Source organism: Hemitrygon akajei, chromosome 6, assembly GCF_048418815.1.
Source record: "Hemitrygon akajei chromosome 6, sHemAka1.3, whole genome shotgun sequence".
NCBI lineage: Eukaryota > Metazoa > Chordata > Chondrichthyes > Myliobatiformes > Dasyatidae > Hemitrygon > Hemitrygon akajei.
This window is the reverse complement of record NC_133129.1, coordinates 78922638-78950115: the sequence shown is the minus strand read 5'-3', so window position 1 is coordinate 78950115 and position 27478 is coordinate 78922638. Positions and strand designations below refer to the sequence as shown.

At 40.9% G+C, this 27478-nt stretch overlaps 1 protein-coding gene across 1 annotated transcript in view; it reads left to right on the top strand.

The window, feature by feature from the left end:
• dnah6 (dynein, axonemal, heavy chain 6) overlaps positions 1-27478 on the top strand; it is a 352146-nt gene that overhangs the window by 108716 nt on the left and 215952 nt on the right. Inside the window, exons 22-26 of the mRNA XM_073050010.1 lie at positions 3037-3217; positions 5953-6049; positions 7661-7871; positions 8400-8564; positions 24582-24695. Of these exons, the coding sequence (XP_072906111.1) occupies positions 3037-3217; positions 5953-6049; positions 7661-7871; positions 8400-8564; positions 24582-24695 (768 nt within the window). The remainder of the gene's footprint in view (positions 1-3036; positions 3218-5952; positions 6050-7660; positions 7872-8399; positions 8565-24581; positions 24696-27478) is intronic.

The following is a 27478-nucleotide window of genomic DNA, read 5'->3' as shown; positions in this document are numbered from 1 at the left end:
TAATCAGCCTCAATAACTATTATCTAGTAATACTTACATCCATTGAAGGGCTTTGAGAGGTTAGTAATAAAACATATTAAATCCTGACCGAGGAGTGACTTGGATCTGCTCCAATTTACCTACTGTCACAGGTCAACAGCAGATGCCACTTTATTGGTTCTTCACTCAACCTTGGAATATCTGGACAGTGAAGATGCATACAACAGGATGCTCTTCATTGACTACAACTCTGTATTCAATACTATCATCCCCCCAAAATTAATCAATAAGCTCCAAGACCTAAGCCTCAGTACCCCCTGTGCAACCTCACTTACAGACCCCAATCAGTTTGGCAATACCATCTCCTTCACAATCAACATCATGATGCTGTGTGTTCACAATCAACGTCATGATTCTGTGTGTTTAGCCCTCTGCTCTGTTCGCTTTATACTTATGACTGTGAGGCTAAGCTGGAATCCATTCTGGGTTGTGGGCAGGCCTTTGTGGACTAGATCTCCTGTTGGTGCTGCTCTTCAGTTTTCCATGGAAGACAAACTAGATTATCTTTGTTTCTAGTTGTACCAGTGCAAGATTTGGAATTGCCATGTGCTTGTTCTTGCAGAAATGTAGCTCCAAGAGACCATCCCATACACCATCTATCTTCAGGCCATGCCACTCAAAAGTTGTTCTATTTGAATGACAATTAAATCTGAACTTCAGTTTGAGCTTGATAGAGATGTACAAGTTGCTAAGAGGCAAGAAAGAGTGGATAAGCAGAGACTTTTTCCCAGTGTGAATATGGGAGGACATAGCTTTAAGGCAGGGGTGTCAAACTCATTTTAGGTCACGGGCCGGATTGAGCAAAATGCAGCTTCATGCGGGCCGGATCAGTCGGACGCGTGCGAACGCAGCTTTCGTTGCCTCCGTTTTTTCAGCCTGCTCTCATGTGTCTCAGTCTCTGCTATAACTACAAAGTGTTTCACTTTACAAATTCCGTTTCTTATGAAGAAGACTGCCGAGCAAGACTGCCGAATAAACACTAAAAACCCTGAAAACCTGGTACCTGAATAAACTCAGCATTAGCCATATCATACGCCATAGGCGCTTCGATTACTGGGGCCAGCTTTAATAGTAATTAGATATTATCTCGCGGGCCAAAGATAATTCCACCGCGGGCCGGATTTGGCCCGCGGGCCTTGAGTTTGACATATATGCTTTAAGGTGTTTGTAGGAAAGTATAGGGAAGGATGTCAGAGTTAGCATTTTTACACAGAGAGGCAGAATGCACTATCGGGTGATGGTAGAGGTAGATACTGTACGTAACAGATATTTACGAGACTCTTAGATAAGCTCTTGGATGAAAGCAAAATAGAGGGCTATGGAGAATGACGGGTTAGATTTATCATAAACTAGGTTAAAAGATTGGCACAGCATCATGGGTCAAAGAGCCTGTACTGTGCTGTGCTGTTCTATATTATAAGTTCTATAACTACTACAAAAATCAGCTTCTCAAATTGAGTTTTATTGAGAGCCCACTGTAACCAATCAAAGGCAACAAAAGCAGAGTCATATCTGGATAATAAATGACTGAGATATCCATCAAAGTAGAAGGAGCAGTAACCAAGAATTGAAATTTTCCACATATCTTTCAGTGCTGTATACACCAGAAATCAAGCCATGCTGTAACTGGCTTGTCTGTGCAAAGCGTATAACAAAGCCGATTGTGTTTGGCTCAAACAAAGAGATTCCCCTAATTACTGTTGTCAGTAATTAAAATAATTCACTTGGATTGGTCATTTGATGTTAAACCTTTAAGTCAAAGTAAAGTGTAATGCTGCCCTCAACTGCATCTCTTCCATTTCGCGCACGTCTACCCTCACACCATCGGGATAGGGTTCCTCTTATCCTCTCCTACCACCCCACCAGTCTCCCTGCCCAGCAGATAATTCTCTGTAACTTCCATCATCTCCAATGGGACCCCACCACCAAGCACATCTTTGCTGTCCCCCCACTTTCTGCTTTTATGTAGGGATTACTTCCTATGTGACTCCTGTATATCAGTGTGACCCAACATAGACTGGGTGACCACTTCGCCAAGTATCTACACACCATTTGCCAGAAAAAACAGGATTTCCTAGTGGCCACCCATTTTAACTCTACTTTCCATTCCCATTCTGATATGTCATCCTCCTCTACTGCCGTGATGAGATCACTCTCAGGTTGGAAGAGGAATACCTTATCTTCCCTCTGGACAGCCTCTGATCTGATGGTATGTGTGGTGAACTACGTATACCTGTCTGGACATGCCCCCCACCCCCCCGCTGACTGCTCCTGTGGCTCCTCCCACAGACCCCGGTATAAAGGCAATTGGAGGCACAGACCCTTCCTCAGTCTCCAGGATGTTGTGTGGTGGTCGCTTGCTGCTTGTGCTTTCTTCCAGCCAATAAAAGCCTACTTTAACCCACGTCTCAGAGTTATTGATGGTGCATCAGTATGACATCAATTTCTCAAAATTCTGGTAATGTCACCCCCTCTCCTTCACCATTCACCATTCCCATTTCCCTCTCTCACCTTATCTCCTTACCTGCCCATCTCCTCCCTCTACTTCTCCCTCCTTCCCTTTCTTCCACAGCTTTCTGTCCTCTGCTATCCGATTTCCCCCTTCTCCACCATTTTATCTGTTTCACTGATCAACTTTCCAGCTCTTTACTTCATCCCTCCCCCTTCCTGGTTTCATCTATCATCTTGTATTTCTTCCTCCCCTTTCCCCACCTTCTTAGCCTGACTTCTCATCTTCTTTCTCCAATTCTGATGAAGGGCCTTGGCCCAAAATGTTGACTGTTTACTCTTTTCCATAGATGCTCCCTGGCCTGTGAGTTCCTTCAGCATTTTGTGTGTGTTGCTTGTTTTCTTTTTCAATAGGAGTGTAGTAGAATTTCTGATGCATGGATTGGGTCATATTGGGTCATATTGCAAAGGCTTTATAAGTTGCCTATCAGCAAGCTTATTGGGTGATTGCTAAAATAACAGTGTTGTAACACTTTTATTTCATTACAGGATCAATGGCTGATGTGTCAGCGAAATTGGTTGTATCTGGAAAGTATTTTCTCTGCTCCAGACATTCAACGTCAGCTGCCAACAGAGGCTAGAATGTTCACTCAAGTAGATAAATCCTGGAAGGAAATTATGAGAAGAGTAAATAGCCTACCCAATGCTCTGAGGGCAGCTACTCAATCTGGTATATGAATTCTAAAAATACTAAAGGCTTGTCTAGAATGTATTTCTAGTATTGTTTTATATATAGAGTGGGTATTTTTCTTGTGTAAACTGATTTATTTGAAGATTAAAATGTAGGTTCCTTCATCTGAAATATTTGTTTAGTGCATTGATGATTTATATTTAAGACCATAAGATATAGGAGTGGAATGAGACCATTCAGTCCATCAAGTCTGCTCTAATATTCGATCAAGTTTAATTTATTATTCTCTCTCAGCCACATTATCATAGCTTCTTTCCTTAACTCCTTACTAATGAAGAACCTATCAACCTCTACTTTAAGTATACCCAGTGACATGGCCTCCACAAAGTCTGTGATAGTGAGTTCCACAGATTCATCATCCTTTGCCGAAATAAATTCCGCCTTATCTCTGTTCTAATGTATGTCCTATTATTTTGAGGATGAGCTCTCTGTTGCTAGGCTCTCCTTCTACTGGAAACATCCTCTCCACATCTACTCTATTTAGTCCTCTTAATATTTGGTAGTTTTCAGTGAAATTCCCCCAACATCCTTCTAAACTCCAGTGAGCACATCCCAGAGTGATCAAACATTGTCATTTCCAGGATCATTCTCATGAACTTCCTCTGGACCCACTCCAATCCCAGCACATCTTTCCTTACATATGAAGATCAAAACTGCATCTACTACTCCAGATGTGGTCTGACCATTGCCTCAGCACTACCCTTGCCTTTTTATTTTAACCATCTTAAAATTAATGCTGTTGTTACACTTACCTTCCTTGCTGCTGAATCATTCTGCAGGTTTACCTATAGGGGATCCTGTACAAGGATCCCAAATCCTTTTGCACCTCTGGTTTCTGAATTTCCTCCCTTTTTAGAAAATAATCAATACTTTTATTCTTTTTATCAAAGTGCATGACCATACACTTGACTATGCTGTATTCCATCTGCCACTTCCTTGTCCATTCTCCCAATATGTCCTAGTCCTTCAGCAGACTTCCTGCTTCTTCAGCACAACTTGCACCTCCACCTATCTTTGTATCATCCTTAAACTTTATCCAGATCGTTAACGTATACGTAAGAAGTAGAGTACCCAAAACTGACCCCTGGGGAACACCACTCATCACCAGCAGCCAACTTGAAAAGGTTCCTTTTATTCCCATTGTTTGCCTCCTGCCAGTTAGCCAATTTTCTATCCGTGCTAATACCTTTCCTGTAATACCATGGGCTCTTGCTTTGTTTACCAACTTTATATGTGGCATCTTGTTGAATATCTTAAAATCCAAGTAAACAATATCCACTGACTCTCCTTTGTCTATCCTGGATGTTGCTTCCTCAACGAATTCTAACAAATTTGTCAGGCAAGATCTCTCCTTTAGGAAACCTTGCTGATTATTACCTATTTTATCATGTGCTTCCAACCTCATTCTTAATATCACGGACTCTAAAATCTTATCAACTTCTGAAATAAGGTTAACCAGTCTTCTGTTGGGGAAATGGGGAGTTACTAATTGAATGTATGATTGCAAGCAAATGATTGTTTGCATGATCTTGTGTGTCAAGGAGTGAATAAGTATGCAATTGAATGAGTGGGATTAGTGTGGGAAGATGTTAAAATATGATAAGATACTGAGTGAAAGACAAGGAGAGAGCAAATGAGTCATTAACCAAGGAAGAACTCAAAAAGGAATGATTAAAACAAAGTGGCTGGATGTAGAGGAACTAATTTGCTGACAGAACTATCCGAGGCTCAAGTATCAGAGTCCACAGTGAGTTTATTATATGTATGGAGCTTGAATTTATTATAATTGAAAAGGATTAGCTGGTAAATTAAACTAAAATAATAAAGGAGATGATTTAAGTATTAGGAGATAATCTGTTAGTTGAGAATGGAAGAGGGAGCACATTGTTACTGAATATTAAATGTAAGGTTAGAGAAGAATGAAGCATCACAGAATGAAGCATCTCAAGGCTGCTTGCTGTTCATGGTCTCACAAAGCAAGTTAAAGCCCTCCATGCCCCCGAAACCTTCCATTCTTATAAAGCTATCCCTTGACTTTCCTGATCACACAAGCATGATGCATGATGCAGACAGGTGACAAGGGAGAATCCAGTTTTCCAGGAATCAATATCTATTTTCCAGGCAGTATGTAAAACTGACAGAGATCAAGAATAATAGCTCTGGAAAAAAAGTCATGGTATTGAATTCATTAAGCTGATATCCCAACTAGGGTTTCAATGTTCCTTTACACAGCCTTTGTTAGTGTGCAATAAATATGAATGAACCTAATGTATGGTATTAATTCAATATATTTTGATTCAGTTAAATTTTTAAAGATATTAAACATCAAGATATCACTAAATACATAAAACTGGTGAATTATGATCATGCAGGAAATAAAATGCATGGGATGGTCTCAGATTTATGTAGTTCCCCAAGTAATCTTTATATTTTCACTCTCTTCATTTGAAGTACTGCCAAATCTATCCTGCAATGTGCAATATGTGATGTAGTGTTCCTAATGCAATCGTGTTTTATTTAACCAAATGCATACATGATGATTTGTAACACAATTTTACCTAGGTTGAAGATAGGGAGAGTGCAAGTCTGTTGTCTTTACAGCTGCAATCTGTTTTGCTGAAGTAATCCCTGCAACCTCTGATCTCTGTTTATGTCTCTTAATTTTATATGTAACTTTATCATGTAAAATGTTACTGTCATTTCTATTTTTGTAGGTACTTTGGAAGCTCTCCGGAATAACAATGCATTATTAGAGCAGATTCAGAAGTGTCTGGAGGCCTATCTTGAGTCTAAACGAGTGATCTTCCCCAGGTTTGCCTCCTTTTATCTGTTGAATTTACTGCGGTTGCTGAAACAAATACAAATTTTCTTTCTCAAAAACTTTGACTATGAAGTATTTTATTTCTTATTACCATTATCTTTAATTATGATCAGACAGGAGGTGATACAAAATAGTTACTTTTCCCCCATTAATTTTCCTCTTTTGGGAGTTGCTGCTGAATGCATTTTTTTTCCCTGCTTCCCCACCCTCAACAGTTTATTCTTTAATCAAGTTCTATCCTTTTTTTTTGTTCAGTGGGCAGTTCTGCAATAGTTTCTCTGCTTGGTCAGCAAGGTGACAATGGGTATACTTTAAATCTGCATGAGGGCAGAGAAGAATGTTGAAATCCCCCACATCTTCACAGCCTTTGTCCACCTGCTGAAAAGAGTGCTTAAAGATTAAGATCTCAGAATTGACACTAGGCTTATGGTCTCACCCTGCAATATTTATCAGAGATATGAAAACTTGCATTATGTACTGGAGAAATCCTCAACATCATTCAAATCCATAAGTGAACAAATGTCATCATGTCCCCTAAGCCAGTATTTTCAATACTGAGACTGATCACTTTCAACCAGTACTAATGGACGGTGCATATTATCCATACAACTTGCAAAACATTCATTGTGCTTTGAGCCTCGTCATGTCAAGTAATGTTCAAGATGACATGAATATAATGCTTCAAGGGCATCCTCAAAGTTTCCTCAAAACATATGTAGATCACAAAACCATTGGCATCATTGATCCAAGACTGCTCAAACTGGCAGAGAAGCATCCTGGAAGACACTTCAATTATCTCTGATAAGAAACCAAGCAAAACAGCATAGGGAGAGTACAACAGTTCAGGCAACCACTCATCTCTCTTGTTAAGCATTAACTGGCCCAGTAGTGGCTCTGTGCATCAATATTATACCAGTATCAGCAGTCACTTTAGAATCCACTGAAATTAAATGGAAAAAAAATCATTGACCAGACAAGGCTGTATCATATAATTCCTAGACAAGACATTAACAGAAGGCAGTTAGCTTTCTGCCCTTATATTGCTAATATTAACAAAGTGCTGTACCACTGCTTCATCTGAAAACTTCACTCCTGCTGGAATTCATTTTGGCAGCTCTGTTAGTGTTTCTTCTTGCTCATTTTGTTTCTTCCCCTTCCTTCAAAAACCTCTTCAAAACTTAACTCTATGATTTTATTTTTATTGTTTTTTTCCAGTATATTTCCCTTCACTTCAATGTGTGCGGATCTTCACCTGGATGTTGTGCCTTGGTGGTTATCATGCATTAAAATTGTCAGGCAAAAAAAGTTTCTTTTACATTCCAAATTTTTTGATTTTTTTTTCAGGTTGATGATTCCTTTGTTTTTTATTATTATTAAAATCAAGCAAGTAGACCTGTAACTCCTAAAAATATGTCTCCTACACACACAAATTAGAAATAAGTATCTACCACCGATCTGCTGGAGCATTCACTATCCCTCAACTGAGGATGCATGTGCAATGAGTCAGTTTTACCAATTGTTTTAAAAGTCTTTATAAAATGTTCTTCTAACGTTGGGTTGAAAGGAGTTATATTATCCTTTCTGTTTGAATCTGATCATAGGTTTTATTTTCTGTCTAATGATGAACTCTTGGAGATTCTAGCACAGACACGCAATCCACAAGCTGTCCAGCCACATCTGCACAAGTGTTTTGATGCAATTTCAAGACTGGAGTTTGCCCTAGCCCAGGCTGAGGAAAAGCCTGCTGAGGGAGAACCTGAGAAGGTGTACACCAATGATATCTTGGCTATGATTTCTCCCGAAGGAGAAAAAGTAAGAGCATTTTTATTGGTATTAACTGACACTGTAGGAGACAGTTTATATATATTCAGTTTCAACAAACTTGTGAATTTGCATTAAATCTTTATTCATAACAAATCTTCTTTTGCCTCTGTATGATAAGACATATGAGGTTGTATCCTTGCTTCACTACATGTTTAACCTTCATTCTTATTTATGTAGCCATGAAGGGACAGAGATGTGGAAAAATGAGTATGTCTGATGATGGTTTAACTTATTACAAAGACCCATTGCATAGTTATCCTCTTTACCAGGGAAAATTGATTGTCATGGGAGATTTAAAATGGAGGCAAGAAAAATGAGTGTCAAAAATCAAATTAAAAATATCAAAACCATTGAAAAACACAGCCAGTTTAAAATAATTTAAGATGCATAATAAATCAGTTGACTTAAGTGATCTTTAATTGAGGGTTTCTTTGGAAAGAGTCCTGGCTGATATATTATTCTAATACACCTGGTGATTTCCCAACAAGGCTATCTTCTTTTTTTTTTGCCTTGAAGGTTGGTTTGGGGAAAGGACTTAAAGCCAGAGGCAATGTAGAGGATTGGCTTGGAAAGGTAGAAGAAGCGATGTTCTCATCACTCCGTCGTTTGTGCAAAGTTGCAATTGCTGATTATCAAACTCAACCCAGAGTGGAATGGGTGGTGTCTGGACATCCTTCTCAGGTATATAAAAACTTGTTCTCTTTAACTTTAACCTTGTTTTTAGGAATGTATTAGATTGTGTTAATAAATTGCCCTGGGGTAATTCCCCTGTAATATTCCATGTGTCAGATTGCCTGGTGCCCTTTCAACCTTTAGCTCCAGGTACCTATAGTGTAAAGGTGCCAATTAGGCTGCCAAACAACAGTAAAAATTCTTGTCTTCCTGAGTATTATAAAGATACAGTATAGTACAGACCTCTTTTGTCTTTATAGATGTAACTTGCAAATATCAGTAAATGCAGGATCTTGAATCACTTGTCTCTGGCTTTTCAAGGCTACTTTTTTAATTTGTCTATGGTACCCAGCAATATATCAAAAGTTAGAATGTCATCAGTTTTAGCCAAATATCAAAGCTTCTTTGAGAAGAGGACATAGTTTTTCAGGTTTGTATTGGGTAATGTGCACGACGTTGATCAACCCAGAATTTGTTTAAATATTGCTTAGGATTACATAATGTGCCGACATTAATACACCCATCTGCATTATGCAATTTCAAGTTGATATTTAAAGCTTTTGTTCATTCTTTACTTGAGGTGGAAGGGAGTGAGGAATAAGGATGACAATGTATCACTTGCAATGTTTAATAAGAATGTAATGCAATTGTTGGAAATGGAGACTAGCCTGCAGGAGGTTTTGATGAACACATGGCATGTCAGAGTGGATAATGTTACTCTACAATTTATAAAAGAAACCAGCCATCATCTTATTGATGGCATTGATTGAATTATAACGCAACCACATTGCAGGTACTGGATAGAACCTGCTTACATAAAGTAGGAAAGTACTTCCAACATCTAACCACTTATTTCAAAAGTACGTCATCTGTATAGATACGTAGAACATAGAATATAAAGAATACAGGACTGGACAGACTATTTGGCCCATGATATGACAACCTTGATGCCAATTTTAACTAAATGAACACCTCCTGTGCATCATCCATATTGCTCCATTTCCTTCAAATTCATCTATCTAAAAGCCTCTTAAACTCCATTACTTCCTTACTACCCCCAGTAACCCATTCCAGGCATTTCAGTCTGTGTAAAAAAATCTGCCTCCCAGATCTCCACTAAACTTTTTCCCTCTACCCTTAAAAGCATGTCCTGTGGTCATTTCTACTGTGGTGAAAATATGCTGACTGTCTAACCTATCTATGCATCTCATAATTTTAAAAACCGCCATCAAATCCCACTCAGCATCATTCCAAGGAAATATACAAGATAAAAGCAAACCTTTGATCTCAAGGAGTCTGTCCTTGTGCTCATGTTCTGTACATAATTATTCCCACCTTATTTCATCTAACCCCATCAATAATTATTCTGTTTGTTTTCTCCTCATGTGCTCTAACGTCAACTATATTTTGTGGTAGTGAACCATACTTTCTTGAAAAATTGAGTAAAGATGTGTCTTCTGAATTCCAGAATCAGAATCAGGTTTATTATCACTGACATATGCTGTGAAATTTGTTGCTTTACATCAGCAATATAGTGCAAGACAAAAATTACTGTAAGTTACAAAATAATTAAGTAGTGCAGACAAGGAATAACGTAGTAGTGTTCACGACTTTGTGGACTATTCAGATGGGAAGGAGATATCCCTAAAGCATTGAGTGTGGGTCTTCAGTCTCTTCAACCTCTGTGATGGTAAAATGAGAAAGCATGACCCAGATGGTGAAGATCCATAACAATGGCTGTCAACTTCTTGAGGCACTGTTTCTTGAAGAAGTCCTCAATGGTGGGTAAGGTTATGCCTATGTTGAAGCTAGCTGAGACTACAACCCTCTGTAGGCTCTTTTGATCCTGCATATTGGTGGCTCCATACAGGCAGTGATGCAACCAGATAAACAACTCTGATTAATCCAGGTTAGTAAGTATGTGGATAATATTAAAAAAGATGGTGCTGTAGACAGTGTATGTAGTAGGTTATGAAAAGTTACAGGTGATCTTGATCAGCTAGACATGTAGTTTGAATTCCACACACAAATGGACATTCTGATCTTTAAGGGGAACTGTTCTTCCCCAGCCACCCTTTTATTCCCAGTTTGCCTGTCACATATGCCTCATATGCACTTCTTTGCCTTCCTATCTTCTCTCTTAAGTGCACGCCTACACTTATTATATTCAAGAGATTCACTAAGTTCCAAATGCCTTTGTTCTCCTTCCTGTTCTTAACCAGAGCCTCAAATTGTCTCATCAACCAGGGTTCTGAAAACCTGCCAGCCTTTTCCTTCACCCTAACAGGAACATGTAGGTCCTGAAAGCTTGACATCACATTTTTAAATCCCCTCATGCGGTAGATTCTCCTTTCCGAGAAAAACTTTTGCCCAGCCAACTCTGCAAGATCCCACATAATGGCTCCAAAATTTCCTTTGCTGCTGTTCAGGACCTTAACCTGTGAACTGGTTGTATCCTTTTCCAGAACCATTTGAAAACAATTAAATTATGGTCACTGGAACCAAAGGTGCTCAGTGACAGACACTTTTGCCACTTGCCCTACCTCAGTGCTCAGGAGGAGGTCCAGTGCTGCACCCACTACAGATGGTCCCTCCATATAATTGCTAAAAGAAACTTCCTTAGATACATTTCATGAATCCTACTCGGTTCAAGTTTTTGCACTATGGTTGGCCCAGTCAATTGCCAAGAAGTTAAAATCCCCATGTAATACTACACTATTATGTTTACAGCAATTCTCAGTCCTCTCTTATTTAACCTCTGTCACACCTGTAACATCTCTCTTCTGGAACAGTGAGCTGCCAGTCCTGTCCTTTCCTCAGTCCTATTTCTGTTATGGCTATGACATCCCGGTCCCCAGAAACAATCATGCTCTGAGTTTATCTGCCTTACCTATTGAGCCTATTGTGTTGAAACCAATGAAGTTTAAATCAATCACCTTTCTGCTCCCTTTGCTGTACTCCTGTTGATTCTGATGTCTAAACTTTCTCATGTTTGCTGCTATATTATCTCCTAATTCCTCATCAGTCACTCTACCACTCATGGTCCACCACCATGCCAATCTGGTTTAAAACCCGCCCAAGTAGCACAAACAAATCTCCTAGCCAGGATATTGGTTACAAGTTCAAGGGCATTCAGTCTTGGTTGTACAACTCATTCCTACTCCAGAAGAGATCTCACTGATCCAAGAGCTTGAATCTCTGACCCCTGCCGCAGCTCCTCAGCCTCATATTCTTCTGTGCTATCTTGTTATCTTTCTATTTCTGTCCTCACTAGCATGTGGCACTGGGAGTAATCCAGAGGTAACTACATCCTATCACAAACCTATAAGGACCTGCCTTTTCTCTCCTAATTTCTTATATTACAGCAAACACAAAATGCTGGAGGAACTCAGCAGGTCAGGCAGCATCTATGGAAATTAATAGATAGTCGATGTTTCAGGCTGAGACCTTTGTTCAGGACTGGAAAGGAAGGTGAAAGATGCTAAAATAAAAAGGTGGTGGGAGGGGAAGGAGAACCAGCTAGAATGTGATAGCTGAAGCCAGGTAGGTGGGTGGCCATCTTTATCACTAGCCCCTCCCCCCCCCCCCCCCCATCTCTCTGTTTTCTATAGGGATCATTCCCACCATGATTCTCTTGTCTATTTGTTCCTCCCCACTAATCTCTCTCCTGGCATGTACCTCTGCAAGTGGCAGATATACTACACTTGCCCATTTACCTCCTCCCGTACCTCCATTTGTAGCCCCAAACAGACCTTCCAGTGAATCAACATTTCACCTGCGAATATGCTGAGGTCATCTGTTGTATCCAGTGGTCCTGATGCAGCCTCCTCCATCGTTGGTAGCACAGTGCTTTACAGTGCAGGAGACCAGGATTCAATTCCCACTGCTGCCTGTAGGGAGTTTGTACGTTCTCCCCTGACCACATGGGTTTCCTCCGGGTGCTCTGGTTCTCTCCGCCAGCCCAAAGATGTACTGGTTGGTAGGTTAATTGGTCATTGAGAATTGTCCCATGATGAGGCTAGGGTGAAATCTGGGAATTGCTTGGCAGCAAGGCTCAAAGGGCCAGAAAGGCCTACTCTTTGTTGTATCTCAATATATAATAAATAAATTGGTGAGATCCAACATAAATTGAGGGGCCGCTTTGTTAAGCACCTCTACTCTATCCACCAAAAGTGGAATATCCTGATGGCCAACCATTTTAATTCCTGTGCCCATTCCTGTTCTGACGTGTCAGCCTATGGCCTCCTCTCTTGCCATGAAGAGGCCACTCTCAGGATGGAGAGGCAATACCTCATATTCTGTCCAGGTGGTCTCAAACCTGATGACATGAACATTGATTTCCCCTTCCGGTAATATTTTTCCCTCCCCCCTCTCTTCTTCTATTCCCCATTCTGGCCTCCTATCTCTTCTCAGCTGCCTATCACCTTTCCTGGTGCCCCTTCTTCTTCCCTTTCTCCCGTGGTTGACTGCTTATTCATCTTCACTGACCTGCTTAGTTCCTCCAGCATTTTCTGCATGTTGTTCTGGATTTCCATCATCTGCAGAATTACATCAGCATTTGTGTGAAGGGTTACAGTGGTGCTAGAAATTTTGTGAACCCTGTAGAATTTTCTTTCTTTCTGCATAAATATGACCTAAAATGTGATCAGTTCTTCACACAAGTCCTAAAACTAGACAAAGAGAACCCAGTTAAACAAATAGCACAAAAACATTATACTTGTTCATTTATTTATTGAGAAAAATGATCTAATATTGCATGTATTTGTTGGAAAAATTATGTGAACCTTTGCTTTCAGTAACTGGTATGAACCCCTTGTACGGCAATAACTTCAACCTAACGTTTCCAGTAACTGTTGATCAGTCTTGCACATTGGCTTGGAGCAATTTTAGGCCACTCCTCCTTAAAAAACTGCATCAACTCTGGGATATTGGTGGGCTTCCTTGTGTGAACTGCTTGTTTCAGGTCTTTCCACAACATTTCTATAGGATTAAGGTCAGGACTGTGACTCGGCCAATCCAAAGTTTTCTTTTTAAACCAATCTGTTGTTGATTTACTCTGGTCTTTTGGATCATTGTCTTGTTGCATTATTCAACTTCTATTAAGCTTCAGCTGATGGCCTGCTACCCTGACATTCTCCTGTAAAATATCTTGATACAATTTTGAATTAATTGTTCCCTCAACAATTGCAAGCCGTCCAGGACCTGAGGCCCCAAAGCAGCTTCAAACCATGATGCTCCTTCCACCATGCTTCACAGGTTTTGGTGTTGATATATTCAGTGCCCTTTTTCCTCTAAACAGAAATGTGCATTTCTGCAAAAAGTTCAACTTTTGTCTTATCTATCCACAAAACATTGTCCCAGAAGCATTGTAGAATATCCAGGTGGTCTTTTGCAAACTTGAGACGTACAGCAATGTTTTGTTTGGAAAGTAATGGTTTCCTCTGTGATGTCTTCCATGAACACCATTCTTGTTCAGTGTTGTTCTTATAGAGGACACATGCACAATGTTGTGTTGGCCATGTAAACTACTCTATAAAGTGCCTAGAATCTCCCTACCACACAGCCCTCTATTTTTCTAAGCTCCATATACCTATCTAAGTGTCTCTTAAAAGACCCTGTTGTATCCACCTCTACTACCTTCGCTGGCAGTGCATTCCACATACCCATCATTCTCTGTGTGAAAACTTTACCTCTGAAAACCCCTTTGTAGCTACTTCCAAGCACCTTAAACGTATACCACCTTGTGTTAGCCATTTCAATCTTGGGAAAAAGCCTCTGGCTATTCACATGATCAATGCCTCTCATCATCTTATACACTTCTGTTAGGTCACCTCTCATCCTCCATTGTTCCAAGAAGAAAAGGCCAAATTCACACAACCTATTCTCATAAGGCATGCTCTCCAATGAAGGCAACATCCTTGTAAATCTCCTCTGCACTCTCTCTATACCATCCACATCCTTCCTGTAGTGAGGTGACCAGAACTGAACACAGTCCTCCAAGTGAGGTCTAACCAAGGTCTTATATAGCTGCAACATTACCTCACAGGTTTTGAACTCAATCCCATGGTTGATGAAGCCCAACATACCATAAGCCATCTTAAAAACACTGTCAACCTGCGCAGCAGCTTTGAGTATCTTGTGGACACAGACCCCATAATCTTGGTGATCATCCACACTCCATTAATATTATTAATATTAGTCTTACCATTAATATTATATTTTTTCTTCAAATTTGACCTAACAAATTAAACCACTTCACACTTATCCAGGTTGAACTCAATCTGCCACTTCTTAGCCCAGTTCTACATCCTTTCAATTTCATGTTGTAATCTCTGACAACCCTCCAGACTATCCACAACACCCCCAACTTCTGTGTCATTGGCAAACTTACTAACCCACCCCACTCTTCAACTTCCTCATCCAGGTCATTTATAAAAATCGCAAGGAGGAGGTGTCCCATAACAGATCCCTGCAGAACACTACTAGTCACAGTCCTCTAAACAGAATACAAATTATCTACACCCACTCTTTGACTTCTGTGGGCAAGCCAATTCTGGATGCACAAAGAAATGTCTCCTTAGATCCCATGCCTCATTAATTTCTGAATGAGCCTTGCATGGGGAACCTTATCAAGTGTCTTATTGAAATCCATACACTCTACATCAGCTGCTCTATCTTAATATGTTTTCTTTATAGGGCAGGGCAGCTCTACCACCCAAACCTTCAATCTCATCTCATTGATTGGAACACTCAACTCTAAATAGCTTTTGTAGAAGACATTACTGCAGAGATTCACATACGTTTTCCAACAAATACATGTAATATTGGATCATTTTCTCAATAAATAAATGAACAAGTGTAATATTTTTGTGCTAGTTATTTAATTTTGTTTTCTTTATCTAGTTTTATGACTTAACATGAAGATCTGATTATATTTTATATCATATTTATGCAGAAACAGAGAAAATTCTACAGGGTTCACGAACTTTCTAGCACCACTAGAACAAGTGTTTCAAGGCCAGCTAATTTTATGATGAAGCATTAATTGGCTAACTTCTTGCTTAAATAATATATGACTCCAGTTCAGGATGATAGGTACCAAAATGCACCATTGCCCTCACCTCTGTTCTGCCGGACAGAGATATATAACTCAGAATCAGATTATCATTGACTTATATGACATGAAATTTGTTGTTTTTTGGCAACAATGCATACATTTCAAGAGCACATGGTTGGGGTTAGTGAGTTGCATGCATTTAAGGGTAAAAGGTCCCTGATGGCAGTTATATACAGGCCTTCCAACAATAGCTGGAATATGGACTACAGATTACAACAGGAAATAGAAAACGTGTGTCAAAAGGGCAATGTTATGATAGTGTGTCACTAACACTGTGTGTCAGACAGAGTGGTCAGCAGTACTGGGGCTCGACAGGGGACTGTCCTGTCTCCCTTTCTCTTCACCATCTACACCTCAGACTTCAACTACAACACAGAGTTTTGCCATTTTCAGAAGTTTTCTGATGACTCTGCCATAGTTGGATGCATCAGCAGGGGAGATGAGGCTGAGTACAGGGCTACGGTGGGAAACTTTGTCACATGGTGCGAGCAGAATCATCTGCAGCTTATTGTGAAAAAGACTAAGGAGCTGGTGGTGGACCTGAGGAGGGCTAAGGCACCAGTGACCCCTGTTTCCATCCAAGGGGTCAGTGTGGACATGGTGGAGGATTACAAATACCTGGGGATACGAATGGACAATAAACTGGACTGGTCAAAGAACACTGAGGCTGTCTACAAGAAGGGTCAGAGCCGTCTCTATTTCCTGAGGAGACCGAGGACCTTTAACATCTGCCGGACGATGCTGAGGATGTTCTACGAGGCTGTGGTGGCCAGTGCTATCATGTTTGCTGTTGTGTGCTGGGGCAGCAGGCTGAAGGTAGCAGACACCAACAGAATCAACAAACTCATTCGTAAGGCCAGTGATGTTGTGGGGGTGGAACTGGACTCTCTGACGGTGGTGTCTGAAAAGAGGATGCTGTCCAAGTTGCATGCCATCTTGGACAATGACTCCCATCCACTACATAAGGTACTGGTTAGGCACAGGAGTACATTCAGCCAGAGTCTGATTCCACCGAGATGTAAAACTGAGCGTCATAGGAGGTCATTCCTACCTGTGGCCATCAAACTTTACAACTCCTCCCTAGGATTGTCAGACACCCTGAGTCAATAGGCTGGTCCTGGACTTATTTCCACTTGGTATGATTAACTTATTATTATTTAATTATTTATGGTTTTATATTGCTATATTTCTTCACTATTCTCGGTTGGTGTGGCTGTAACGAAACCCAATTACCCTCGGGATCAATAAAGTATGTCTGTCTGTCTGTCATGGGAGATTTTAACATTCAACTTGATTGGGAAAATCAGGTTGATAATGGATCTCAAGAGAGTGAGTTTGTTGAATTCCTATGAGATGGCTTTTTAGAGCAGTTTGTCTTTAAGGGTCCTACTAGGGGATCAGCTGTACTGGATTGGGTGTTATATAATGAACTGGAGGTGATTAGGGAGCTTAAGGTATTTCCACTTAGGAGCCAGTGATCACAATATTACTGAGTTCAGCTTGAAATTTGATAAGGAGATAGTAAAGTCTGACATTGCAGTATTTCAGTGGAGAAACTGAAATGACAGCGGTAAGAGAGAAGAGTTGGCCAAAGTAAATTGGAAGAAAATGCTTGTAAGGATGTCAGCAGAACAGCAATGACTTGAGTCTCTGGGGAAAATTAGGAAAGCGCAGGATAGTTGTATTCTAATAATGAAGAAATACTCAAATGGCAAAATAGTACGACCATGGCTAACAAGAGAGGTCAAAACTAATGTAAAAACTAAAAAGATGGCATACAGCAAAGGAAAAATTAGTGGAAAGGTGGAGCACTGGGAACCTTTTAAAAACTTATAGAGAACAATTAAAAGAATCATAAGACCTTAAGACCATAACATTCAGGAGCAGAAGTAGGTCATTTGGCCCATTGTGTTTGCTCTGCCATTCAATCATGGGCTGATCCAATTCTTCCAGTCATCCCCACTTCCCCTGCTTTCACCCCATACCTTTTGATGCCCTGGCTAATCAAGAACCTATCTATCTCTGCCTTAAATGCACCCAATGTCTTGGCCTCCACAGCTGCTTGTGGCAACAAATTCCACAGATTTACCACCCTCTGACTAAAGTAATTTCTCTGCATCTCTGTTCTAAATGGACGTCCTTCAATCATGAAGTCGTGCCCTCTTGTCCTAGACTCCCCTACCATGGGAAATAACTTTGCCATATCTAATCTGTTCAGGCCTTTTAACATTCGGAATGTTTCTATGAGATCCTCCCTCATTCTCCTGAACTCCAGGGAATACAGCCCAAGAGCTGCTAGATGTTCCTCATGCGGTAACCCTTTAATTCCTGGAATCATTCTCGTGAATCTCCTCTGAACCCTCTCCAATGTCAGTATATCCTTTCTAAAATAAGGAGCCCAAAACTGAACACAATACTCCCAAGTGTGGTCTCACAAGTGCCTTATAGAGCCACAACATCACATTCTTTCTCTTATATTCTATCCCTCTAGGAATAAATGCCAACATTGCATTTGCCTTTTTCACCATCAACTCAACCTGGAGGTTAACCTTTAGGGTATCCTGCACAAGGACTCTCAAGTCCTTTTGCATCTCTGCATTTGAATTCTCTCTCCATCGAAATAATAATCTGCCCGTTTATTTCTTCCACCAAAGAGCATGACCATACACTTTCCAACATCGTATTTCATTTCACACTTCTTTGCCCATTCCCCTAGGCTATGTAAGTCTCTCTGCAGATTCTCTGTTTCTTCAACACTACCCACTCCTTCACCTATATTTGAATCATTAGAAGGGAAAAGGTGAAATATGAAAGCAAGTTAGCAAACAATATCATAGTGGTTAGTAAAAGCTTTTTCAAGTACGGAAAAAAATAAAACAGAGATGAGAGTGGATATAGGACTGCTAGAAGATGAGGCCAGAGAAATAATAACTGGATTCAAGGAGATGGCAGATGAACTAAATGAGTATTTTGCATCGGTTTTCACTGTGGAAGACAATAGCAGTGTGCCAGATGTTGTAGTGTGTGAAGGAAGTGATGTGCAGTTACTGTTACAAGGGAGAAGGTGCTCAAAAAGCAAAAAGACCCAAGGGTACATAAATCACCCAGACCAGATGAACTGCACTCTAGGGTTCTGAAAGATGTAGCAGGAGGGATTGTGGAGCCATTAGCAATGATCTTTCAAAAATCATTGGACTCTTGGCATGATGCCATAGGACTGGAAAATTGCAAATGTCACTTCACACTTTAAGAAAGACGGAAGGCAGCAGAAAGGAAATTATAGACCAATTAGCCTGACCTCAGTGGGTGATAAATGTTGGAGTCAGTTGTTAAGGATGAGGTTATGGAGTACTTGGTGACACAGGGCAAGATAGGACAAAATCAGCATGGCTTCCTTAATGGAAAATCTTCACTGATGAACCTTTTGGAATTATTAGAGGAGCTTACAGGTAGGATAGATGAAGGGGATGCAGTGGTTGTTGTATATTTGAACTTTCTAAAGGTCTTTGAGAAAGTGCCACACATGAGGCTCCTTACCAAGTTAAGAGCCCATGGTATTACAGGAAAGTTACTGGCATGGTTAGAGTATCGGTTGATTGGTAGGAGGCAGAAAGTGGGACTGTCAGAATAAAAGATAAAGGTAACAGGTTTAGGGAACCTTGGTTGTTGAGAGATATTGATGCAAAGATCCAAGATTCAAAGTGCGTTTATCATAAATGAATGTACAAATTATACAACCTTGAAATTTGTTTGCTTGTCAGGCAGCTGCAAAGCAAGGAGCCTGAAAGAACTCTATTAAAAAAAGCCGAACCTCTAGTGGCCCCAGAGAAAGAGGAAAAAATAAAACAAATCATGCAAACAATAGAAGCGAGCAGCAACAGCAACAACATTCTGAGCCAAATTAAGTCCTTAGATCCAAGACTCTAGAGCAGCTCAGTTGACAGAGAAGGTGAATAGGCAAGTGTAGCACTTCTTCTGCTTTCCCAAGATCTCAGTATTCAGTTCAGCATATTGACAGGGCAAGTCGCTGCATAGCCACAAAGCACAGCAGCTAGGGACAGTCTCACAGCCTTAGCTTCGTGGAGAGAGGAGCCCCCAGTCTATCTGGGCCGGCATTTAAATTGTTCGAACCTTGCAATAGGACCTGGCTGCACTGCAGCAAATCACTCCGGGCCTAGATTTTGCTGCTGGAGAACCGGTTTTCAACCTCTCCAAATTGGCTCGGCACTTAGAGTGATCCAAACTCGCCTGACTCTTGACACCTTGCCTTTCCAGTCTATATGGGCTGGCATTTAGATAATACAAACAGTGTACTGTACCTAGCATTAGGACCCGGGCCTTGACACGACCAATCACTTCAAACCTAGAACACATCGCCCAGTGATTTGCTTAAGACCTGGATTTCACAGTTGAAGAAGCCATTCACGACCTCACCAAATTGGCTTGGCATTTAGAGTGATCCACCCTTGCACTGGGTAAGTTGGATGGGCATTGAAACTCCCCTGTCCTGTCTTTTCCCCTCCAAGTTGTCCACTCCCATCAGCATGGCTCCAACTCCAAGGGCATCAATTTTGCAGCACAGCAGCAGGGCACATCTCTCAAGTTTGCTTTGTTCTCACTCGCCTCTTCATTGTTTGCAGTGATAGTTCACAGTAATTTACTTCAAAAAAGGTGTTATTAATAATGTTTTTGATTGAATTCCTTTGCTGATGAACCACAAATAAATTACACTTTAAGAATGAAATCAGGAGGGCTAAAAGAGGGAATGACATTGCTCTAGCAGACAAAGTGAAGGAGAATTCTAACAGCTTCTACTGATATGTTAAGAGCAAAAAATTGCAAGGGACAAAATTGGTCCTCTGGAAGATCAGAATATTAATAGATTTTTTGCATCTGTATTTAGTTGGGAGACAGACATAGAGTCTATGGAAATGAGGCAAAGCAGCAGTGAGTTCATGGACCCTATACAAATTACAGAGGAGGAGGTGTTTACCGTCTTGAGGCAAATTAGGGTGAACAAATCCCTAGGACCTGACAAGGTGTTCCCTCGGATCCTGTGGGAGGTAATTGCAGAGACTGCAGTGGCCCTAGCGGAGGTATTTAAATTATCCTTGGTGACAGGTGAGGTACTGGAAGATTGGAGAATAGCTAATGTTGTTCTGCTGTTTAAGAAAGGCTCTAAGAATAAACCGGAAAATTATAGGCCAGTGATCCTGACATCAGTAATGGAAAGATTATTAGAAGGTATTCTACTTACTTATTGTTTGTTATGTCACTGGCATTTCGGGCAGGAGCAAGAAAGGTCTTTCATATCTATCTGTCCATACAGTCATACACAGATAAAGAAAGATACTTCATTGCTATTTTCATAACTTTTTTTTTGACCAGTCAGGGTTCTTAGCCCTGAGCTGAACCCCCAAACCTGGAAGACCGGTGAAATGCTCTTAATCTGGCCTCTACCATTTGACCTGTTTGGCAAGAGCCAAAGCACAAGGCCCTGACTCTAGCTAAGATAACTCTTTGGGTCATTGAGGCATGCAAGACCCTAAACCCTTTGACAAGGTTGTGGTCCTCTTGGAGGAAAGGTATTCTAAGGGACCAGAAATATGAGTATTTGGATAGGCATTGTCTGATTAGGGATAGTCAGCAAGACTTTATGCATGATAGGTCATGTCTAACCAATCCTGTAGAATTTTTCAAGGAAGCTACCAACAAAAGTTAATGGACTTCAGCAAGGCATTTGTAATGGTCCCACGTGTGAGATTTGTCAAGAAGGTACATTTGCTTGGGATTCAAATTAATTAATGACTGGCTTTCTGACTGGAGGCATGTGACTAGTGGGTAACTGTATGGATTAGTGCCAGGTCCATTGTTATTTGTCATTTATACCTATGATCTGGGTGATAATGTAATTAACTGTCAGCAAATTTGCAGAGTATATCGAGATTGGGGGTGTAGTAGACAGTGAAGAAGACTATCCAGATCTGGACCAAATGGAAAAAAATGGGCAGAAAAATGGCAGATGGAATATGGAATTTAATGCAGGCAAATGTTGCTCTTTGGGAGAACCAACCAGTGTAGGTCTTACACAGTGAGTGATAGGGCACTGAGGAGTGTGGTAGTACAAAGTGATCTTGGAATACCGATCCATAATTCATTGAATGTGGCATCACATGTAGTTAGGGTCATAAAGAAAGCTTTTGGCATGTTGGCCCTCATAGATCAAGGTATTGAGTACTAGAGTTGGGATATTATGATAAAGTTGTATAAGATGTTGGTGAAGCCTAATCTGGAGTATTGTGTGCAATTTTGGTCACCTACCTACAGGAATGATGTAAGTAATATTGTAAGAGTACAGAGAAATTTTTCAAGAATGTGTCTGGATCTAGAGGACCTGAGTTATAAGGAAAGATTGAATACGTTAGAATTTATTCCCTAGAACATAGGTTGCAGGGAGATTTGATAAAATTATGAGGAGCATAGATAGGGAAAATGCAAGATGCCTTTTCCACTGAGGTTGAGTGGGACTACGACGAGAGATCATGGGTTAAGGGTAAAAGGTGAGAAGTTTAATGGGAACACGAGGGGAAACTTCTTCACTCAGAAGGTGGTAAGTGTGTGCAACAAGCTGTCAGCACAAGTGATAGATGCGATTTCAATTTCAACATTGGAGAGAAGTTTGGATAAGTACCTGGATAGGAGGGGTATGGAGAACTATGGTCCAGAAGCAGGTCAATGGGACCAAGCAGTCTAAATGGTGCAGCTTGGACCATTTCTGTGCTGTAGTTTTCTTTGACTCTAAGTCAAACATTGATTTGAAAATCAAATTGAAATTCATATCCAGATTTATTTATCAATTCAGATTTATTTATCACATTTACATTGAAATATACAGTGAAATGCCTTGTTTGTGTTAACAACCAACACACTCAAGGATGTGCTGATGGTAACCTGGAAGTGTTGGCAACTTAGCATGCCCACAATGTTCAGCAGATCAATACGAGCAGTAACAACCCAGCCATCATAGAATACATCCTCACATCTGACGTTACTGTCTGATTTGGTGTAGTATCCTCTCACAATATACAAAAACTACAGCAATCTGCCAGGTCAGCTCCAAAGGTCTTTCCTACAGTCTACCATCACTGTAGGAATTATATGTGTCCAGGACAAAAGAGCGAGCATGAAAAATCATTGCAGGCACTAGACACCCAGCAAGCAAAAGAAGTGTTACACTTGCCTGTTCACCTTCTACCTCATCTCTATTCAGGGCCCCAAATAGTCCTTCCAGGTGAGACAACACATCTGCTGCAAATCTTTTGGGGTTTTCTATTGTATCCGTTGCTCCTGATGTGGCCTTCTCTACAGTGATGAGACACACTGGGGATCACTGGTCTCTTTAGTGCCTGCTGACCCAATCTCCATGACCTTCAACTGCTGAGCTCCAGCTCCTGCCTCAGTTCTTCATTTTCCTTCATCTATGTCCCTAATCCCTAACCTGAACTCCCCATATTATCCCTAAAACAATACCTATAGACCTAAAAAACAGCTAAGTCTGGCCATGACATCAATGGGCTTTGCAGCTTGGTGCCATCTTGGCCTTGTTTATGATGCAGTAAGAGGTCACTAAATGGATTTGGTTTTCAATTCAAGTTCAATTGTCATTTAACCAGGTACGAATACTCATGAATACAGCCAAATGAGTCAGCCAAACAAGGAATGGATACAATAGGCAACCCCAAAAGATTTGCAGAAGGTACAAAGACACATTCCTAGCAGTCACACAGAAAATCACAATCACATAATAAGAGTCCTGATGCCCACTTACCCCACCCCCGCACCACCGGTGGATGTATATAAATCAACAAGTCTATGTATGAATACTATATCAGTAAAAATACAAGGACACAGAATATGCATCTACACAGTGCCAATAAAAAGTATTCTCCACCCCGCCCCCCCCCCCCCCCCCCAGAAATTCTCATGTTTGATTGTTTTACAACATTGAATCACAGTGGATTTAGGTAGGCTATTTTTGACACTGATCAACAGAAAAAGATTCCTCAGTCCATTTCAAATCTTCAGTCACCTCAGCTGCACTACACTGCTCCCAACTGACACAATGGCTTGGACACCTCTGCTCCGGTGGTTGAAAACCAAGCGACTTCATAGCTTCTGGCCCGAGTCCGTTGAGTATTGTACCACTAAAAATCTGCAGTCGGCCGCAACAGAGCTTGTCTTCTACCAAGTGAAACTCTGTGAAGGCAGCTCTGACTCCAACTTGACACTGTGCCACACTGGCCCCAGTGAAGTGCAACAGTTTCATCCCATCAATCTGGGCAGTTGCAAACAGTTGCCACCATCGCTTCAGGCCTAGCCCTTGCTACGACCGAGGTCTAGAACACCTCCATCTGCCCCTACTTGCATCCAATAAATCGAATTGAACTTGCGGCATTCCAGATTAACAAAGTCCAAAGGGGTCTTGTGATCATAAGAATAGTGACCATGATGGCCACTTGCTATTTGACTGTTATCTCCATCAACTCAGGCAGCAGCACTTTGTGCAGCTCCTTCATTATCTCCACTAGAGAGCGACTCACTGATGATGTAGACTTGCAGTCATTTGAGTTCTTAACATATACCAGGATCTTGTGATCATTAGATGTATAAGTAGCACCTGTTGTTGACCCCATAGAAGCTGCTGTGACCAGTTGTGCCGCCATCTTGCCGAATCTCAGAGCTGATTTATAAATCATAGAAGAGAAAAAGAGTGAAGTAATTAACTTTGAGCAAACACTGAAAGTCTATCACTTCTGTTTTTTTTCAGGGCTTTTTTATATTGTAAATGTGTGGAATGCAGAAAGGATAATCTATTTTTACTTTTTTTAACCTTGTTCCTGCCCTGACAGGTTATATTGACCATTTCACAGCTTATGTGGTGTCGTGATTTGCACCATTGTCTAGAAGGTGATATCCAGGATCATATTACAGCCATGATTGACTTTGAAAAGACTAACTTTGAGGTAACTTTGGCCTAGTCAATAATTTTCTATTTGGTCAGCATGGGTATACCTGCTTAAAGTTTTTTGGGCAGAGATGCATTTGTAAAAAAAAACATTTCTAAATTCTTTTGTTGAAAGTGATTCAAGTTAAAAAGCTTTGAAACATTAGTGGAAAATGGAGTTGCTGCATTATTCTAAAGAAATAGATATGTATTTGCAAACTTGAATACATTTCAAAAAATCCTTTTACTGTTTGCATTAATAGTGTCATTAAATTTATGAACTTTGGTATTATTGATATTATATGTGCATCTTGCTATCCTTGCAATATTATGAATCTATTCTGTTTTGAATGGGTCTTAAGGATGTTGGGAATAAAGGGTATCAGTAATTTTGTTCATCCTTTACGTCTTTTCCGGGGCGCCTTGAGGTGATACATGGCAGCAGATCTCAATGCATACAATTAAATATTCTCGTTTCAGCTTGATACAGCTAAAAAGCACAACTGCTTCCAAGGTCAGTACAGTCAATAAAGATGTCTTAATGCAAGTAAACAAACTAATGCTGCTTAAAACTGACGGAGACAATACCAATTGGGGACATGCTCCTCACCGGATTCTACGCAGGAAATGTGGCTGCAGGTCAGGGATAGGAGTGCATTTAAGGAAATGGGGTTTTAAACTCCCAATACCAACTATCTTGCTGGCAAACGTGCAGTCTCTGGTGAATAAAATTGATGATCTCAGAGCTAGGGTGCTGAATCAGAGGGACATGAGGACTGTGTGTGTCCTTTGTTTCATGGAATCCTGGTTAATCCCTTCTGTACCGGATGCATCGATTCAGATCGACACGTTTTACTATACACCATCAGGATAGATCTATAGAGTCTCTCAAAAGCAGGGGTGGAAGACTAGGCCTCATGATCAACTTTTCTTGGTGCACAAATATATCAGTGCTGTCCCAATTCTTCTCACCAGACCTGAAATATCTAACAGTTAAGTGCCGTCCATTTTACCTACCATGGGAGGTAAAATGGATGGCATCTTTGAATTTGGCTGAGTATTATTTTGACAGCGGTATACATTCCACCTCAGGTCAATGTCAATCAGGTTTAGACGATCTGGGATCAACATGCATGAAACAGTGCATCCTAACGCCTTCAGCATCATTTTGGGGGATTTTACCAAGGCCAGTCTGAAAAAACCACGAAGCAAATACCATCAACAGATCACTTGCAATGCCAGAGGAAACTACTCATTGGACCATTGTTACACTACCATCAAGAATGCCTACTGTCCTATTCCACGCCCTCACTTCGGGAAGTCTGATCACTTGGTTGTACTTCTTGTATAGGTAGAGGCTGAAGACTGCAGTACCAGTAGTGAGGATCAAGAAGGTATGGACAAGAGAAACACAGGAGCGATTACAGGACTGCTTTGAATTGGTGGACTGGTCTGTATTCAGGGATTCATCTTCGAATCTGGATGAGTATGCTGCAGTTGTTACCAACTTCATTAAAACCTGTGTGGATGAGTGTGTGCCTACAATGACTTGCTGTACATTCCCAAACCAAAAGCCGTGGATGAACCAGGAGGTGTGTCGTCTGGTGAAGGCTAGATCTGTGGCATTCATCCCTGGCAACCCAGGGTGTGCCAGAAAACTAAGTATGATTTGCGGAGGGCTATTTCAAGGGCAAAGAGACAATTCTGAAAGAGGTTGAAGGCGACATCGGATGTATGATAATTCTGGCAGGGCTTGCAAGGCATTACTTCCTACAAAGCGAAATCCAATAGTATGAATGGTAGCAATGCTTCACTACCAGATGAACTCAACGCCTTCTATGCCCACTTTGAAAGGGAGAATATAGCCACAGCTGCGAAGATCCCTGTTGCACCAGGTGACCCTGTGATCTCTGACTCCGAGCTGATGTTAGGCTGTCTTTAAAGAGGATGAACACTCGCAAGGCTGAAGGTTCCGATGGAGTACCTGGTTGGTCTCTGAAAACTTGCTCCAACCAACTGGTAGGAGTGTTCAAGGACATTTTCAATCTCTCACTGCTATGGACAGAAGTTTCCACTTGCTTCAAAAATGCAACAATTAGACCAGTACCTAAGAAGAATAATGTGAGCTGCCTTAATGACTACTGCCTGGTAGCTCTCACATCTACACTGATGAAATGCTTTGAGATTGGTCTTGACTAAGCTGAACTCCTGCCTCAGCAAGAACCTGGACCCATTGCAATTTACCTATCACCACAATAGGTCAACAGCAGATGCAACCTCACTGGCTCTCCACATGGTATTAGACCACCTGGACAATACAAACACCTATGTCAGGATGCTGTTCATTGTCTATAGCTCAGCACTTAACACCATTGTTCCAACAATCCTGATTGAGATGTTACCGAACCTGCGCCTCTGTACCTCTGTCTGCAATTCAATCCTTGACTACCTAATTGGAAGACCACAATCTGTGCAGATTGGTGATAATATCTCCTCCTCACTGACGGTCAGCACTGGTGCAACTTAAGGGTGTGCTTAGCCCACTGTTCTACTCTCTCTATAGCCATGACTATGTGGCTAGGCATCGCTCAAATACCATCTATAATTTTGCTGATGATACAGCCATTGTTGGTAAAATCTCAGATGGAGATGAGAGGGTGTACAATGACCTTGCACTCAACGTCAGTAAGATGAAAGAGCTGATTGTGGATCACAGGAAGGATAAGACGAAGGAACACATACCAATCCTCATAGAGGGAACAGAAGTGGAGAGAGTGAGCAGTTTCAAGTTCCTGGGTGTCA